At 42.8% G+C, this 19554-nt stretch overlaps 2 protein-coding genes across 3 annotated transcripts in view; one reads left to right on the plus strand and one right to left on the minus strand.

The window, feature by feature from the left end:
* Kyat3 (kynurenine aminotransferase 3) overlaps positions 1 to 3351 on the plus strand; it is a 30751-nt gene extending 27400 nt beyond the window's left edge. For both annotated transcript variants that reach the window (XM_050160206.1, XM_050160207.1), the window contains exon 14: positions 3090 to 3351. In XM_050160206.1, the coding sequence (XP_050016163.1) occupies positions 3090 to 3152 (63 nt within the window). In that variant the 3' untranslated portion in view covers positions 3153 to 3351. The remainder of the gene's footprint in view (positions 1 to 3089) is intronic.
* LOC126512418 (trichohyalin-like) overlaps positions 1 to 19301 on the minus strand; it is a 78934-nt gene extending 59633 nt beyond the window's left edge. The window contains 2 exon segments of the mRNA XM_050160201.1: positions 18414 to 18503; positions 19241 to 19301. Coding sequence (XP_050016158.1) covers positions 18414 to 18503; positions 19241 to 19301 — 151 coding nt within the window.
* Between the last annotated feature and the right edge of the window lie 253 nt (positions 19302 to 19554).

Consider the following 19554-nt stretch of genomic DNA (forward strand, 5'->3'; position numbering starts at 1 on the left):
CTTTTTTTAAAATTTGACTCGGTGCCATGAAGTTAACTGTAAGTCAGTATTCTGCCTCTGTTTGCTGTTACTGTTGTTTTCAGTTTACTTATTCATTTGTGGTTTCTTGAGACAGGGTCTCACTCTGTGGCCCAGGCTGCCCTCTGACTCGTGACAATCCTCTGGTCTCAGTCCTGCAAGTGTTGGGCACCACCATCCTTGAATCATCATTTATGAGGGGAACGAATATAATCCTACACTCTCTTCTAGCCTGTGTAGACGGATATCTGCACACTGGTATCCTTTCATGTGTGCGGCATGTGCTCACACAGACACATTCACATACACATGGCTTTTTTAAAGAAAAAGAAAAGGAAAATGAATTCTTAAAAATGAAAACGAAAGATGTCTCTATGGCTAACCAAGAGCATTCATCACCATTAGACCACCCTAGAAGATCTGCTGTTCTTAAGATGTTGTTGCTGGGCTATAGAGTAAGTAGCTCAATAGAGCAAGCACTTGCTGAGTAAACATGAGGATCGGGGTTCTGATCCCCAGAACCCACATAAAAGCAAGATAAACAAGGCAGTGGCCTGTAATCCCAGCATTCTAAGGCAGAGGCTGTGTCCCCAGGCCAAGCTGACAACCACACTAGTCCATAGTTGATGAGCTGTGGATTCAGGGAGAGACCCTGCTTCAATATATAAACATGAAGAGTAATAAGGAAATTATCAATGTCAGTTTCAGGGCTTCATAGGTTTACACACATACGCACCCATACGCATGCAAAACAAGCACATACCGTACATACATACATACTACATGTATGTTGTGGCTACTCAAAACACTATGACTGAGACCAAGGTAATCTCTATACTAACTCCATTCATCCAAAGTCTACCTAACATAACATAAATACTTTGTTTTGTTTGGTTTCTATGTTTGTTATTTGAGTCAGGGTTTCTCTGTGTAACCTTGGCTGTCCTGGAACTCACTGTGTAGACCAGACTGGACTTAAATGCACAGAGATCCACCTGCCTCTGGCTCCTGAGTGCTGGGATTAAAGGCTTGTGCTGTGACCACCCAGTAGTAAATACTATTTTTTTACAACAGAATAATGTGAATATTTGATTGACTAAAATATAAAAGAAAAAGAAATACCATCATAATGGCTGGCCTAAAAAAAAAATCTAAGCCCTAGTGTCCACTTACAATGGAGATATATTAATGTAAGTCTTGTTCAAAATACTGTATGTTGAAAATGCATTTACCACAACCACATCATTGAACAGTGTATATTAGCGATGCAGGCGCCTGGAGTCGCAGCCATTTACCTTTTGGATCATGAGGCTCCTTGCTACATACAGCCCAGCATTAGGAGAGAGTATGAGAATATCCTACCATATATCATCAGCCCCCCAAAATATCAAAATTCAGATCATGGTTGCTACTGAATATCTGTCATCATAAAACCAAAACATAGCCAACAAGCCACCACAAGCCAGAGGCCATCTTTATAAACACATTGTTTGAAAATACAAACATAATCGCCTGAAGGAAAAAGTCACCGTAAGGCTTCAGTTTTATGTGGGAGTGGTAGCCTACAACCTTTAATTTCAGAACTCAGTTGGGGGACACAGAAGCAGACAAATCTCTGAGTTCAAGGCTAGCCTGATCTACATAGTGAGTTCCAGGACAGCCAGGGCTACACAGAGACGCTCTGTCTTGAAAAACAAAACAAAACATCAGTAAACAGAGCCCTACCCCTTTTCTCTTCTTGGAAATAATTGGAGAGTTGTAAAATGATTTCACAAACTACGCAGCATACAGGGAATGGTTGCCAAGTGTCATCAAAGTGGTGGTTGAAGGAAAGGATGCCTAGAAAGGATCTGTGTCTCAAATAATAGGTGAAGCCAATGGACCAGGAACAGTAGGGATCGCAGATGTTCTGACGGTGGAAGAAACAGGACTTGAGTCTGCAGTCATGTTGTGTAAACACTGAGCCTGGGTGGAGAGGAAAGTCTAGCTGGGCTGTGATTTCCTCAGTGTCGCCAAAAGTTGCGTTGAGACAATCTGGAGGAAAGGTCTTCAGTTAGGACATGGAGTTAACTCCCAGTTGGCTGACCTCGCCAGCTCTGCATGAGTTGTATTAAACTTGTTGATGAAGAAGAGAGAATTCTGTTGTCCCTTTGCTGGCACTCAGGCATATATGCAGACAGAGCACTCACACCTAAAAATATACATGAGTCAATAAAATGGAATCAAAACCATATTGCTGATTCAACAGCTAAGAGGATTCGTTTTCAATAATCATAGCCATTTTTCTCAGAGTATTGATTAGAATGACTATTTTTCTTATTGAAAGCCAACTATAGTAAATAACACAATGTTCACAGGTGAGTATATGATTGGATTTTAATGGCGGCCATTAGAACTAAACATAAAAACTGCCATGACAGGTTGTCTTGTGGAACGGAGGGGTTGACAGGGAAATAGGAGGAGGTGTTGCCTCTTGGTTTTCAACATTGTCGCCTCTGAACTCATGACTTCTTTCTCTAATTATAATTAATGGAATAATTGCTTTCCGTTTTTTTAGTTCTTGTTTTTTTTAAGTATTTGTGTGTGTGTGTGTGTGTGTGTGTGTGTGTGTGTTCATGTAGGACAAGAGAGATTCATCCTATCCCCTGGAGCTGGAGTTTCTGGCAGTTTTGTGAGCCACCCATGCCACATGAGTCCTCTGTAAGATTAGTGCACACCTTTAACCTCTGAGCCATCCTCCCATTCCGCCCTCACGTTTTTGTTTTTTTGCATTTGTGTTTTTATTTTGAAATTGTTTCTTCACCTAAAACTAAATATTTTCTTATGCCTTCTATGGTTTTTGTTTTGTTTTGTTTTGTTTTAGAGGTAGCAATTCTCTATGTAGCTCTGGCTGTCCTGGAACTCACTCTGTAGACCAGGCTGGCCTCAAGAGATTCCCTGCCTCTGTCTCCCAAGTGCTAGTATTAAAGGCCACCGCCACCACGACGTGGCTTTATCTTCTATATTTAAATGTTGCTGTATCGTGAGTTTATATTAGTATGTAACAATGCAATTCTTTTATTAATTTCCAGAAAGACAGCACACTGGATGCCGCTGAAAAAATCATCAAGGCGTGGAACAGCCAGAAGTCTTGATGTGAACCGGTGCGGTGCGAGTGTTTCCAGCCTCTTTCAAGGGCTTTCTACTCAGTGCTGCCACCTCGAGGGCACTAAGAAGAAAACATCTCAGGACAAACATTTCCATCGCCTTTCCAAAATGAACCCCATTCCTAACAATAGTCAGTAAATTCTGATTTTATTCGTCTGGAATATATTAAAACACCTGACACGGTAATTTTGTGAGAGTCAGTTTCTCTATGTTGTATTTTCTCACAAATGGAAACAGAAATCCCATTTACATTTCCCGTACCTGATGTGGTAGCATTAGCCTGCAATACCAGCGCTAGGGAGGTAGAGGCTGGAGGTCGTCCTGGACTACATGAGACTCTCTCAATAAATGAAACAAACAAAAATAACACATACTTCATATTAAGCGTGTCTTTGAGGATTACTGGCCCAGTCTGTAGAATGCATAGTAAACGAACTACAGACACGTGGTGTCAGCCAGTTTCATCACTTCCCCATAGCATTGGAACCAGCCAGCTATGTGGGTGCCTCCAGCTTCCTCCCAAGGACATTGAACTTTGCTCCTGGCTTTGCTTCTCTGTTCTAAGCGCTGCCATGCCTTGGGGTGGCTTTGAGGTCTGTAAGGGCAGCCTAGGTTTCGCACCCCTTGACCTTGTTGGCCTCTGCTGCTGTTCACCTCTGCACCAGCTGAGCCACCCACTCCCTTGGCCACACCTTGAAAGTGTCATCACTCAAGGCCGGTTCACCTTTGAGACGGAAAGTCGTCTCTGTAACCACCTGTCCTCTAGTTCACGGTTTCCTGAACACCTCTCATCCTCCAAATTCTGTTTCATGGCTGAGTTCTCTCTCCCCTTCCCCCCTCCTCTGTCTCCCTTCTTCCCTCTCTCTGTCCCTTTTTAAATGTACTGCAATTCCGAACCCAGTGTTTCTCAGAAAATGGTCCATAGCCTTCTTACGTCAGCATCAACTAAGAGCCTTTTAAAAACACGTTCTTCCCCTGAGAGCTAATAATCTCAGGACCTGACCCCTCTTCTGGTAATTTTTACACAGATTACAGTGTGATTGCCTCTACTGTACTTCACTAGGCCTTCAGTGTGATTCCTATTAGACTTCACAACTACGCTCGTGTCCTCGCCTTCCCTGGGCTTCATTGTTCTGTCGCGCTGGTCAGGACATTGACTTATCACCAAGCTGTTTGAACTTGCCTAACCAGCCAAAAATGAGAACTCCACCACGTGGGGTTGAAGTTCTATGCCTACACCAGGGTTGCTGGGCACAAGCAGGTATACCCTAGCAGCTGCGAGTTCACCTCCTTAGCCTTTGATAGTGAGTTGTCCCTACCTGTGACCACATCAGCGATTACTAATATTCTCTATGATAGGAAACCAAAAAATCCACTCTCTTGTCTTCTTCCCACATCATGCCCCACCACCAGCAACACAGCTAAGTCGGAGTAAAGTCAGAAACCGCTTGCGATATACCTGACCTGGCATCTGTCCTTCCTTCATCCACATAGTAACAAACGTCATCCCCGAACCTGTCCACGCCACACAAGTCGCAGGTAGTGATGGAATAGGGAAGGTTGTTGCTTGAAAATTGGGTCCAACTCTCAAAAGGAGATCTTGTAGTTGGGAATGGAGCTCAGTAGTACAGTGCTCACCTAGCGCAAGCAAGGCCGTGTGCTTGAGTCCCGGACCCAAAAATAGTAAGGCTTAGAACCCTGGAGACAGTTGTTACACAGCCTACAAGCTTCGCGGGAACCTCAGCCTATCAAGCCTGCCGAGAACGTGGGGAGGTTTTCACCTGGCCTTGAGCCTGCCCTCTGTAGCCAGCCCTGTATTCATTCAGTGGCCCTCTCATCACCTTTGCTCCAATGATGCTTCTTCTCACTCTCAAAGACGTACTTCTATTTTCTTGTGTCTCTTCAGAAATGAGTCATGTCCACCCCTCTCCATCTTACAGTTTTCTTTCTAGAATTCTTTCTTCTACTGTTTTCATTCTCCTACAGGTAAAATTCTTCCTCCTTCCTTCTTAGTTTCTCTTCCCTCCTTTCCCTCTCTTTCCTACCTGTCTTCCCTTCCACAAGTAAGACCTCATAGTTGTTCATCAGTGAACAAATTGACACATAGCTCTACCCTAGCCACAGCAACTCCTATAAAAGAAGACATTTGGTGGAGTGCCTTGCTTACAGTACAGTTAGTCCATTACCATCACGGTGGGGAGCAAGGCAGCATGCAGGCTAGCATGCTAGAGCTGAGAGTCCTTATATCTTGATCCACGGGAAGTCGTCTTTCTCTCTGGGTGTCATTTGACTATGTATGAGAACTCAAAATACACCTCCACAGTGACACACTACCAAGACCACACCCATTCCAACAAGGTCACACCTCCTACTAGTGCCCCTCCCTTTGGGGACCATTTTCTTTCAAACCACCACAGCTAGGTGTAAGCCTTGGTGTCAGATGTGTGAGCAAACACTCTTTAGGATGTTTCTGTCAGATTGATTTTAGATGAGATTACCATTAAAATGGATGGATTTTGTTTCATTTTTTAATTTTGTGAACTGTTGTTCCTCTCGTTGAGATGTAAGTGTTGTGTTGTTTGCTTTTGTGATGAGGATCAAATCACTGGCCCTGGGGGTGCACTGAGCCATTCAGTAACACCTCTAGCCCTGGAAATAGTGGGCTTGGAATCCAACAGGTTACCTTTATAATATGGACAGTTGGATAAAACAAAAGGCGACACACAAACACAGACACAAGATTCTGCGCCTATCAGCCCCCTAATCACATAAAACAAAGGTTTGAAATGAGCAGTTTTATACGTGTCTGCACACAAAATTGTTCCCTTTCTCTGGAGAACCATGACTGATATGGACAGGTCAGCCACAGGACCGGTAAGTCATCTACAGATTCTCCCATTAGATAAGTCATTCTTTGACGTCATCTTGTCACTAACTAAACACACAGATACTCCACAAAAATAAGGAACTTACGAAGACTTCTTGTACCCCAGAGGAAATACAACAAAACTAGAGTTTGACTATTAAAACTATTAAAAGGCACACCCTTTCCTTTGGCTGTTTCTACTGTTTAAGCTAAAAAGTCAAGTTACTGAATTCCTCAACTTTTTGTGCAATTAGTTCTAAGTGTCTTAGAAGGTAACAGCTGGGGGAAAAGAAAAAGACTTTTGTCCTCTGTCCCTTGAGCTTCTTTCACCTGGAATGCAGTGGCAAGGAATGGAGATGAAGTCACCTTCTCGCATTCCTGGAGGAAGTAGCATGAGGGTGTGTGTCTTCATACTAAGGAGTACAAAGTGCAGAAAGATGCAAAGAGGTTGGGGCCGGCCCCTGGAGGCAAACGAAGCTGCCACCACACCTACTAATAAACTTTGTCATGCACAAGGTAAATAAACCTCTATTTGTTTAACCAATTGCAATGCTTTCTATTTTCTGTAGATAAAAGTATTGTTATCTAATATAAGTGACAGAGTGCGCAGGTCATCCTCCCAGAAGATCCATTGATCGGAGGCAAAGAGAAAGCAGTCCCTCTCTTAGTAGGTGCCATCAGACTCCAGGGAAAAGAGGTTCGGGCATGGGAGGATGTTGGAAAGGGGGGAAAGAGTTACAGCAAATCTTCTAAACTCAGGAATTTCCTCCATCTTAACAATGAAAGCAACTCTGCAACCACACAATTACCCAACATTTTAAATGAAAACTTACTCCCGGGTAAAACTCGGGGCTTCCCAAGTGGATAAACCCCAGGGTAGAAAAAAACAAAACAGAAACCTCAACCACCTTTCTGAGACTTGAGAGTTTCCTTGTATTGGTGTTCGGAGAATACAGATCATTACTCCACCTTGCCAATTAAGCCACAAGTTCCCCTGCTGACAAGCAGCCATCTTGGGATCTATCAAAACTAAACTGTAGTGATAACTGGATTTTCTAATCAATATTGACTTCACCACACCACACAGAAGCTCCTTTCCTTACACTCACACCCAAAATTTGTGAAAGAAATAAATATTACATAATTAATGTTGGAAGCATTATTTTTTGTAAACTCTCAGTTGTCTATAAACTCAATAAATAGGCCACTTGACCGGAAACTTCCAAACTAGGAAGTTTCTAATATGTAGCTTTCTTTCTGCATAGATTCCTAGGTTAATTCACTATAATTTTACTTTCGGGGTTCATGACACACTCTGTTAAACAACTGTGTGTGAAAAAGTAAAGTCACACGAAAATTCCCAACTTCAGAACTTCTTCCCTCTTGGTAAAACACTGGCATCATGCTCCATCTTCTAATGCAAATATTTTGAAGAGCTCAGAACCTTACAGTGTTCGCCTTAGAAGTTAGTTTAGAATGAATGGCCGCGCTGTTTGATGAACTATTGCCTCTGCTAATTGAGAGGATACCATTTATTTTGATGTATCCATAGCTTTTTCTCCTTCCATGGAAACAAAAGCAAAACCTCTTCTCCAACGTAATGTATATCTTGGTTTCCATTTTGAGGTCAACATATTTTTAAAGTATACAGGCTTTTTAAATTCAGCAGGTTTTTTCTATTATCCAATAACTCTGTGCAGCTGTCATTCCTTTCTCGTTAGCATTTTTAAAAGACCTGACAACTGGAATACTCTATGCTAAATACATTTAAGAGTTCAGTCAGGCAGTGGTGGTACACGCCTTTAATCCCAGCACTCTGGAGGCAGAGGCAAATGGATCACTGTAAATTAGAGGCCAACGTGGTCTACAGAATGAGTTACAGGACAGGCTGGCTCCAAAGCTGAAGTAAATCTTTGCAAAAAAAAAAAAAAAATCAATGAAGGCTTCTTTTGGGCCTTGTATAATTTTAGTAAATGACTGTGTCATTGACTAAATTTCCTGATTCTTCAACCCTGTCCCAAGCATTCAAACCTGGTATGTGGCATAGAGCCAAGGTGTGATCATCAAATGTAACCTGCTTTGCAACTCAGCATAATGACCTTTACCAAGAATTTGATCTTGGGAAATCTCATACCCCCCAGCCCTACCTTGTTGTTCTAGGACCCCTAGCTTCATCTCTCTACCACATTTTTCATTATATCTGAGCACCAGCTTCCAATACGGCTGTAACTAAATTTTTCCAGATCTGTGGAATGGTTGTCTTCTAAGTGGCCCATGAATTTAACATCTGCTTTATAAAAGTGAATGCATACCATTAATTAGACTATTGCTTCCGTAAATCTCTTCAAATCTAACGTTTCTATAGGATACCAGTTAACTTCTGAATAGCCTTGTGGGTGCCAATCATCTGGTGGTCATTCTGGAATGGTAACTGGACAAATTCAGGCCAATTTTCTAAGAGCCTTGGGCTGCCCCTCTTCAGTTTCATAATGCAATGGCGCTGTAGGTTCTCAACTCTTCTGTCCTTGTGTGAATATTTTTCTTAATTTTTCTTAGTTTCATTAGTAGGCCTTTCTAAAGACTGCATCTTATCAGTCAATTTTTTATATTTGGAACAGAAAGCAAACAGCTTTTTTAGGGATAGATAAAGCATTAATTACCAAGCTGATAAGATTATCATTGACACTCTGTCAATCCCAGCTAAGCTGATTATCTCTCCATTTATTTTCTTCATTTTTTAAATTATCCATTGTGGAATCATACAGAGACCTAATTCTCTGCATCGTAACAATGCTTCCCATTGGGGACTGAAGTGTTTGGTAGTGATCACAACAACTTCAATAGAAGCCCAAGCTGGTGTCAATGCCGCTGACCTGGTGTGGCAGTCCCCCAGGGAGGGGGTCCATGGGAAGCCCACAACCCACAGGGAGGGAGAGCCTGCAGCCTGAAAAGCAGACGTGTAGAAGAAGCATGTGTGGCAGGAAGTGAGGGCACAGGGCTGCCATAAGGCAGAGCCAGCCAGCTATGGCCAGCTAACTCCAATGGCATTTGGAGCCCAGGTACCTGTGGGTTTGGCGCCAGCAATGGGTGGCAACTGGTGGCTGTTGTAGAGAGGCTGCAACAAGAAAATCCCAGACTCCCTCAGAGGGCATAAGGCAAAGGAGGGAAAGCCAGCCGTGGCAGAGGCTCCAGCAGTTGCAAAACCAGTGACAAGTGGCGAACTCATGATAAGTGGCTAACTCATGATTTCATGCCCCGAGTTGGACACCAGATGATGCATTTATCTGATTATTTTTTAATCAATAAACTTGGGAGTCAGATATCAGGGTAAGGACCCAAATGATCAGAGAAACGGTGGAGAAGTGACCAGTGACCTATCTCTTTCATTCCTATATGCAAAAGGACTAATAAGAAGCAGAGCGCAAATGGGCCAAGAAGTTATTTAATTAATATAGTTTCTGTGTGATTATTTTGGTTCTGGACAGCTGGGATGAACAAACGGCCTCCTACAACAGCATATCTTTAGGATGGGATTCAAATTTTAAAGTCATTCTTCAGTTTCATACACATTTTACACACATGGCCTGAAGGTGATTTTATATAATGTTTTAAGTAATTATATTCATGCTATAACAAAATCCAATGTATGGAAATTTCTAATGGAGATATGCTAATACAGTGACTTTCAACCTTCCTAGTCTTGTGACCCTTTGGGACAGTTCCTCATGACTTTGCGGTGACCCACAACCATGCATTATTTTCATTTCTACTTTATAAGTAATTTTGCTACTGTTATGAATTGTAATGTAAATACCTTATTTGCAGGCTATCTGACATGGGACCCTAAAGGGGTGGCAACCTACAGGTTGAGAACCACTGTACTAGTAGGACTTAAAATCATTTGGATTTTGGGACATGTCAGTACTCAGATATTCATAGTGGATATGCTTAATCTTTATTTCCATATTAATAAATCAACTCAAAGAAATTAAGAAAGGGTGTTGCTGTAGAGCCTAGGCTGGCCTCAGACTAGAATTTGTGAGTCTCCTATGGTGGCTTCCTGAAGTATTGAGATTATAGGTTTGCATCCAGCTCTAAATCTATTTTTTTCATGCCGGGCGATGGTGGCGCATGCCTTTAATCCCAGCACTCGGGAGGCAGAGGCAGGCGGATCTCTGTGAGTTCGAGACCAGCCTGGTCTACAGAGCTAGTGCCAGGACAGGCTAGAGAAACCCTGTCTCGAAAAACCAAAAAAAAAAAATCTATTTTTTTCTCACTTTTCAATAAAAAGTGCTTGAAGGATGATCTGTCACGGTACAGTTTAGTTGTTTTAAAGCAAACCCAAGCTAAATTTTTATTAAGCCAAAGTGTAGCTTGTATCACATGACTCTGGCAAAGTATCCTGAGAATTTGAAAGATTGTAGCTGGGGTTTAACAGAACCTGAAGGAGGAGTAGGCATGTTCAGATTGAGCACTTATCAGAGCACTTTAAAATTAAACTGTGTCGTGAAAAGATTGAAGTAGAACACATGACTCTAAAGGTGTGCAGACATAATAGAAAATTGTACACATGGGGGAAGCACTAAGAAAAAAAGTGTGCACACCTAGCTAGCTATAATGGAGAATCCCACCAATAAATCAGCATTAATTTTTCTTCATTATTATTAAAGAACAGCACAGGTATCTTTTTTTAAAAAATGCATGCATTGTGGAGGGAAGAAGCATGTGCATGTATGTGCCCATGCACATGTGTTCTTTATCATTCTCCACCTTTCGTTTTGAGACAGGGTGTGTCCTTAAACCCAGCACTCACCAACTGGCTAGAGTGGCCAGTCAGCCAGCTCCAGGGATCTACTTGTCTCGGTTCCCCTGCCCTTAGGTTAGAGACACATGTGCCTAAACTGGCTTTTTTGCATGAGCCTTGGGGATCCAAACTCAGGTCCTCATGCTTACACAGCTGGCTCTTCACCCAGTGAGCCATCTCCTAAGGCCTGCAGGTAGTGGCGTTTTCACTTTGTAGATATCATATAAATCAATATGTTCTAAGTGTCTGCTAAATGCAGATAGATCCGTCACAAAGGTACAAAGAGGACCCAGCATTCCAGGGATTACTGCGTTTACTTTCAAACAGCTGAAGGAACAGACTCAGCTTTGGTGAAGTGTTGCTTAGAAAATGTCCTGGGACACGGATTGGCTTTAATCACTAAACTGCATGGGGATGCATACTACTTCCTAATCCAGTCGTAGGCAGCTTCATGGTTTAGAACACGATGCCTAACGTTGCAGGTTTCCTACTTCAAGTTTTTATCTTGTTCGTAGCTTCCTGCAAATCTGGGTAACATTGTATGGGGCCTCTTCGTGAATACAGTATCTCCTAGTCCCATTCCCTCACTCTGGGCCTCAGAAGAAGGATTACTGGCTAGAAGGGCTTTAGCAAAGAAAGCTTTTTTGGAGTCTTTCCAGGTAAATTTAGAATATTGTGAGCAGTGCACGGCAGGAATGAAAGGAACGACATCACAGCCACACCCTGAGGTCATACTTTAACACCTTTGGAGTTTTAAGTTGCTTGTGAGTGCATTTGAAACTATGTAGTCATGTGGAATAAAGCTCTTAACGTGTGGTTTTCATGACAACAATAGACTCCAATATTAAAATGCAGTCTCCAGGTGGAGAGATGGCTCAGTGGTAAAGATCACTTGCTGGTCTTGCAGAGGACCAGAATTTGGTTCCCAGCATCCATGTTAGGCAGCTCATCCACCTCTAATTGCAGGTCCAGGGATCCAAAAACCTCTTCAGGCCTCACCATACACAGGTACACATAATTTAAAATAATAAAACAAATTTGTTTTTGTTGTTGTTGTTGTTGCCTTTAAAAAAAAATACAGTCTTTAACAAACAGGCCAATAGTGGTGGTTTGTGTCTGCAATCCCAGCACACAAAAGACAGAGGTAGAAGAATTTTAAGCCTTGCATGAGTGAGACTCTATAACTAATGAATAATAATAATAATAATAATAATAATAGGAAGTCTGTCTTAAGGGGAGCAGGAATAAAATTTCCATGCTCTCTCAGCTCATCAGAGGACTTGATTAGTAAGACAGATTATAAGAGCAAATGTAATCTAGACTAAGCAAATATACTTAAAAAGATTTGGGGATCCGGGCAGTGGTGGCACACGCCTTTAATCCCAGCACTTGGGAGGCAGAGGCAGGCAGATCTTTGTGAGTTCGAGGCCAACCTGGTCTACAGAGTGAGTTCCAGGACAGGCTCCAAAGCTACAGAGAAACCCCTCTCAAAAAACAAACAAACAGACAAATATAAAAAATTACTTTTTAAAAGATTTGGGGAAAATTATAGTATCATTCAACTTCTTCATGGCTCTAATATTACAAATTTGGAGTTATTATTTGAGAAAAATACAAACTTCAAGGCGCAGAAAACAAGGTTAGGAAAGATGGCACATGCCTTTAAAACCCAGCACTTAGCAGGCAGAAACCCCTAGATTGCTGTGATTTCCAGGCCAGCCTGGTCTACATAGTGAATACCAGGATAGCCAGGGATATGTAGAGAGACCCTGTCTCCAAACAAAACGAAACAAACAAAAGATGGGGAGGGGGGAAGGCAGCAACATTTTTGAAGTTACACACTGCCTTGAACCACAAGGCTTAGGAATTTACCTAATTAGGGTAGGAAGGGAATGGCGAAACTTAAATAGGAAAAGCTGGGATCTGGTACTACAAAGCACTCTGGTAGAGATGTATCAACCATTTTCCAGATTTGGGTTTCCATAAGCCCAACTAGGAGGCTAGATAGCTACTCTGAGGAGGAACTGTCCAAGCTCAGCAGGGAGTCTATGTGGGAGGGGGGGCAATTATCTAATCTCTGTAGGATCTATGTGGAAAATTTCTGTAGGAGGTCTATCTGGGAAACCTAATCTCAGTAAGAGGTCTTCTTTGTGCAGTGTCTCTTGGAGGTGAGGGAGTAGCAGTTGGTACTTAGTGCACACAATGTCCACATTAGTACTGGGCCAGACAAAGGGTTTGCCATTGCCAGGAGTCTGAGGCATTGGAGTCTCACATGGCATGCTCATGTTGGGAATACACATTCACTCAGGACCTCATCCATGCTTGTTTTAATCACCATTTAAAGGATTCAAAAAAAAAAAAAAACCTGCTGCTCCATCCACACTGAGGGACAATCTGCTTTCGTTCCTTCGTTCCTAGTGTCTTGCCCTCTGATTCCGAAGAAGGACGCAGTTTTGGTTCTTAGTTACAATCCCCTAACAGTTAAAGTCTGGGTGTGACCACATAGTATGTGGAGTTGTAGACTTTCCCCAATGAAAACCTGGGTTCATTCTCAAATGGAGAACGAGCCACAAATAAGATTTCAAATCAATCGTGGGACAAACAGAGCTGGTAAATGCAATATCACATGTACCAGAACACTTAGCAGTGAGATAGGAGCCAGGAACATTTCAGATATGGGAACACTTGATCGACCAACTCAAGCGTCCTTTTGCGGACAATTGGTAAGAGTATTTTGGATTGCAGCTGCCTCGTAAAATTGAGATCACAGGATTGCTGTGGGCACCCTCTTATTAAACCCATCCACTGATCTACAACTCAATGGATCTAAACTCTGATCCAAAGTCTGTATTAGGAGACGTGCTGCACGGATTCTGAAGCCAATCTGTCAGGATTCTAATCCCAGCAGATCCCAGCTCTGCCATTTCCAAACCACTTGACTTAGTTTCTCAACAGTTTTATACTTCCAGTGCTCCATCTATGGAAGGGGGACAACTCATAGAGCTGTTGACGAGATTTACGGATGTAATGTCTCCACAGCTTTACATAGTTCCTGGCACACAGTAAATTCTATTAAGTTGATTGCTACTATTATTAACCCAAATTTCTCTTTTTTGGTTCCTTCTTCACCTCCCTAAATTAAAATAAGACTTCATAATTAAGAAATCAAAAAGCCAATAGACGTTTCTACAAATATACCACATGCATTTCCCAAGGTACAGTAATTTTGAAACCAGACAGAAGGGAAAGTAATGAGACACAGAAAGAGGCCCTCATTCTGGAATCTGGCTGGCCATCTGTTCTTCCTCAACCTAAGACTTTCCTAACAAATGTTAGCCAGTTCCTGTTGAAGTGAGATTGTCATTTTAGCCAGTACTATTATCCTGGCACTTCCCAAACAGGCGTTTCCGTATCAGTGGTTTTGAAAGTGAGGGCATGAGAGACGTGTCATGAACTTTCAGAACAGTATGCCAGAGCCGGGTGTGGTTTATGACTATAATCCCAACACTAAAGAGCCAAGGGCAAGAGCATCTCCATAGATCTGAGGACAGTCTGGGCTATAGAGTGAACACCAGGTTCATACTGGGTTCCATAATAAGACCTTGACTCAAAAACAAAATAGTACAATAGAGTGTCCCTCAAACACTTGGGAGACAAGAACAGGAGGATCTCTGTGAGTTTGAGGCCAGCCTGGTCTTCATAGCAAGTTCCAGGACTGACAGAGCTACACAGAGAAGCCCTGTTTTGAAAAAAAAAAAAATAATGAAAATAAACATCAAGACTTTAGTTTAAAAATTATTATGATCTCACCAGGCGATGGTGGGTCACGCCTTTAATCCCAGCACTCAGGAGGCAGAGGCAGGCAGATCTCTGTGAGTTTGAGGCCAGCCTGGTCTACAAGAGCTAGTTCCAGGAGGACAGGCTCCAAAGCTACAGAGAAAACCTGTCTCAAAAACAAAACAAAACAAAACAAACAAACAAAAAAATCTTATTCTAAAAATTATTATGATCTCTTGCATATAAATGTACAGAAAATGTTACTTCTCATGAGAAATTGTAGTCAAAGCTGGTCTAAGTCTCTGTTTCTCAGGTGATGAACCTCAAATGTGCATGTGGTCTTAAACTCAAGATCAGAAATAAAATCTGGACATGAGGATGCGAAGACCTTAACAATTGCTTTGTTAGTGCCACACTAACAAAGAAACCCTTGCAAGTCTGCAACACAAGACCTGGGAGCAGGGCAGGGAAATGTCGCCAGTTGCTCTGCCTTCCCAGCTCTGGGGTTTCAGTTTCCTTAGTGGTTTCTCCCCTCAGCAAACATTGTTAGCTATCTACTGTGAACCCCCTGGGTCCTTCTGGTCCTCTGAGTACTCCCAATTGCCCTCTTCCCTTTCATTCGCCACCTAAGATGCTCTCGGGGAAAGCACACTGGTTGTGGGGTGTAAGCTCCCTACTGGTGGGGCCCTTCCCTGCCGAGTGCTCTTGTCACTCTAAAACGGGTCGTGACATGTTTGGAATTCTCCCAATTCTTTTTGCTTGTTTTCTTTCGAGACAGGGTTTCTCTGTGCAACAGCCCTGGCTGTCCTAGAACACGTTCTATAGACCAGGCTGACCTCAAACTCACAGAGCTCCACCAACCTCAGCCTCTTGAGTGCTGGGATTAAAGGCGTGAGGGGAACAACTGCCTGGCAAACTCTCACAATTCTTAAGGGGGAAGAGACAGCCCATGTGAGCACAGGCAAGTTTTCAATTTGGAATTAAACAATGACAGATTGAGGTGGGGTAACCATGCGCCCTCATCCCCCACTCAGATTTTGGTTTCTATGCTCATGTCTCTCATACTTTTTTTAAAATAAAGTTATTTTCATATATTATATTCTGATCTCAGTCTCCCCTCATTCATCTCCTAGATCCTTGCCACCCTTCCAACCTCAAGCCTTTCGCTTTCTCTTAAGAAAAGAAACAGCCTGGTGTGGTGGTACACACTTTCAATCCTAGCTTTGTCTACATAGTAAGGTTCCAGGACAGCCAGAGCTACAAAATAGAGAGAACTTGTCTCAAAAAGACAAAGAAGAATTAGACAAATAAAAAAAAAGACTAGCAAGGATAAAACAAAACAAACTAAAACAAAAAAGGAAAAAAGAAACTAAGAAAGATTACAAGAAATATTTACACCCATGAAAACTAAAACTTGGAAACCATAATATACAAGCATTAGACCAGTAAGGTTAAAAAAAAAAGTCCAAACAAAACAATATGAGACAAAAAAAATCCTACCTTTGAGTAATGTTTTGTTTTTGTTGGTATCTGCTGCTGGGGTCAGGGATGAGGGACTGCCCTTAGGTGTGGTTCATACTTCTTTCTTAAATTGATTAATGAATTTAGGTTTTGTGACAATCTATGGCAGATTCAGAATTACCCCACATATGTAAACCAGTGTTCTCTTAGGCTGTGCCTTACCATAGGAGGCTCCATTTTACAAAGAGTTTTAGACTCGGTTTTGACAGAGAGGAGAATGACTACAGCCCCTAGGTGGATCTGCAAATTACGCAGGCAGCACGGAACGATAAATGAGTTATTCCTGGGAGTATAAGAGGAGCTACTTCACAAAGTATGGACATGAATTGAGACTGCAAAGGGCACATGGGGGCATTAAAATCGTATCTGGGAAACAAGATTCAAGATTACCGGACCCACTAGTCCCTCACCTGGACTCCGTAAAGAGACTGACACCTAGCAGCGTGATATCACCGCCACACACCAACCTGTCACCTAACAGCTGGTGTATAAATCAGGGACCAACAAGCGGAGCAGTTCCTGATGACCCCCTTTCAGCTCAACTCCCTGTCTAGCCTCTGCTGGACTGCCCGCTCATTCATCTTTCTGTGAGCCTGCTCAAATACTCACATACATCACACGTGAGCCTGTTCCACCTCGACTGAAGGTCAGGGAGTTTGAGCTTATTTTTGCTCTCTCCAAATTGTTGATATCAGAAATGGCTACAATAAGAGATTCTGACTCAGGGCGTGGTTAGTTGGTATTCTGGGTAAAGAGGTGGATCCACACCATCTGGACCAAAGGTTGGAGAATTCAGGTCTATTCCTTGTATCATGTTAATGAAGTCTGTTGCATTCCCTCCTCCCCATTTGGAGTGAAGTATATAAGCATGTGGAAAATAAACGCAGACAGAATCGCGATTCTGTATTCCCTGGATGTCCCTCCCAATGCTGTTCTGTGTTTCTGTCTCTTATTTCTCTTATGTCTTTGTTCCTTTTGCTTAATGGTTCTAATCCTTAAGCTCCTACCCTGGAACATATGAGTTTCATCAAAGCTGGTCATCAACATCTTCCACCTCTCTGGACCTGGATGCTCCATCTTCCACTCGCAGATCCCAGTCCAGCCTTCACCTCACAGTTTCCCACCCAAACTGACCCCAGCAGTTCCAGCTTCGGCTGCCTTACATCACCGATCTGTTCTGTTATCAATACAACCTCTCTCTCAGACCACGTCTAATGCTTTTGAACTCTGCTGCAACCTCTTTAACCAATGTGCTTCTGTAAGCCACATAGATGCACCCAGATATACAGATACAAGTACAGTGTGCTGTGGGATAGGAGAGCTAACATTAGCCATGCCAGTTGGAATAAGAGAACCTGCATTGCCTCAGCCAGATTACCAAACCAGGTGGCTTAATGACAAACTGCCACCATTGAACCCACTGAGCCTTGCTAATATGTTGCCATTCAATTCGTTCTCATACTGTGGGGAGAAACCAGTAGTCACTCTCCGCCCTCAAAACGGAGTCAAAGGCTTTGTCTAAAAATCTCCTGGGGGCAACTTACTCAGGGCACAGAGTGCTTACAACAGACTGGCTTTCCAGGCTAGCCTCAAATTCGTGAGGTATCCAAAGATGACCTTAAACTCCTCCTCCGGTCTCCACCTTCCCAGTGGTGATTACAGACTGGCACCAGCACACCTGTTTTTCTGCAGTGCTGGGACTGAACCCGGGCCTTCATGCCTTGCAGACAAGCAGTCCACCCACTGATTACATTCCCAGCAACTCTGGCTCTTAAAGGGAAGCCCCTAGCTTCTACTCTGTTCAAGAAAACAGTGACTGCTTAGTGGCCCTTGATTTCCATTAACAAAGAAAGTGTTTACTAATGCTAATATCTGAGTTTTTTATCTCAGTGGAAGATGCCTCTCTTGCAGTTACTTTAATTCCAACTTTACCAGGAGGCTCATTCACAAAGAAGTAGCATTATTACATGAAGCATGATTAATAGAAACTCAGAAAGAGAAATTGGGGTTCAGCATGAAGATCCGAAAAGCAAAAGAGCCAGCCACTGGCTCTTATCTCCACCTCAGGTTGAAATGGTGATCCTGCCTCCAGGAATCTCAGAATGAGCCTGAGCCTGACAGCTGTCTCCTCCCATTTTATAATCCTCTCTAGGGCTGGGATTAAAGGCATACACAGCTCAGTTTCTATGGCAACTAGTGTGGCTACTGGGATTAAAAGTGTGTGTCATAGTGGGGCAAGCTTTATTTATTAAAATACAAATGAAATGCTGCTACAATTACCTTTGTTAAGTAAGCGGGCAAGGAATGAGACAGGCTCCCACTCTGAAGTCCATGCTGGATTTGGATGTCTGGACCTCCAGCCTCTGCCTCCTAGGATTACAAGGATGAAAAACAAGACCTGCCTTGTTATTTCCAGTTTGATGCTAGTTTAACTGGTACATAAATAAATAAATGTACAATAGGCCCTTTTACAGTCATTAGGTGTTTTATTAAATTTTCTATTCTTAGCTTTCAGTTCAATGTCCAATGATGTTTGGGGAAAGACAAACACCATGAATCATGGCAGGACCAGATTCTCCGTTTCCTTCACAACATACTCTACTGTCACTGGGCTCTATCTGATCTTGAGTCGATTCTAGAAGTGCCTTTGAGGCAAATCCACTCTATCCCTACACTGTTGAGGTAAAAGACCCGGAGGAATTCGAAGCTTGTTGGTCTGTGACAGAACTTGAATTGATAGCCATTCCTAAAGACCAAAGCCAATTTCTTTTTATTCCATTTTTTTTACTCAGGGCAAATGAGAAATTCAATCAGACAGGGAAAATTGACTTGAAAGTAAAGGAGTGGTTTGAGGTAAGGGCTTTGCCCCTTTCGAACAGCTTTGCTTCCTTTGTGGGTTGTTTTGTTCTCTCTCTCTCTCTCTCTCTCTCTCTCTCTCTCTCTCTCTCTCTCTCTCTCTCTCTCTTCCTCATCTATTTACCTACCTAACAGCCATCATCTGTCTGTCTGTCTATGTACCTACCTATTATCTGTCTGTCTGTCTGTCTGTCTGCCCATCTGATTTGTGGTGTTTTGTTTTGGTCTAATGCTTACGTCCGTCCTTTCACCACGACGGGCAACTTCTTTGGGTTTTGATTCGGTTTGCTGGAGAACTAACTCTGAACTCATTCGCTGGATTCTCTGAGACTCTTCCTGGGTCGGTTTTTTGTTTTGTTTAGTTCGAGACAGGGTCTCTCTCTGTAGTCCTCACTGTCCTCGACCCTGGCTGCATAGACCAGGCTGCTCCCCGGACTCACAGAGATTCTCGAGTTTCTGCCTCCCGCGTGCTGGGATTAAAGGTGTGAGTAACCACGCCCGGCTTCAATCCGCGGTAGCTCGGAAGTTTCTTCAGCGACCAGCAGCTGACAGCTACTCAGCAAAG

The sequence above is a fragment of the Alexandromys fortis genome, unplaced genomic scaffold (assembly GCF_014885135.2).
Source record: "Alexandromys fortis isolate MF-2015 unplaced genomic scaffold, M_Fortis_MF-2015_v1.1 scaffold_124, whole genome shotgun sequence".
In the NCBI taxonomy this organism is placed as follows: domain Eukaryota; kingdom Metazoa; phylum Chordata; class Mammalia; order Rodentia; family Cricetidae; genus Alexandromys; species Alexandromys fortis.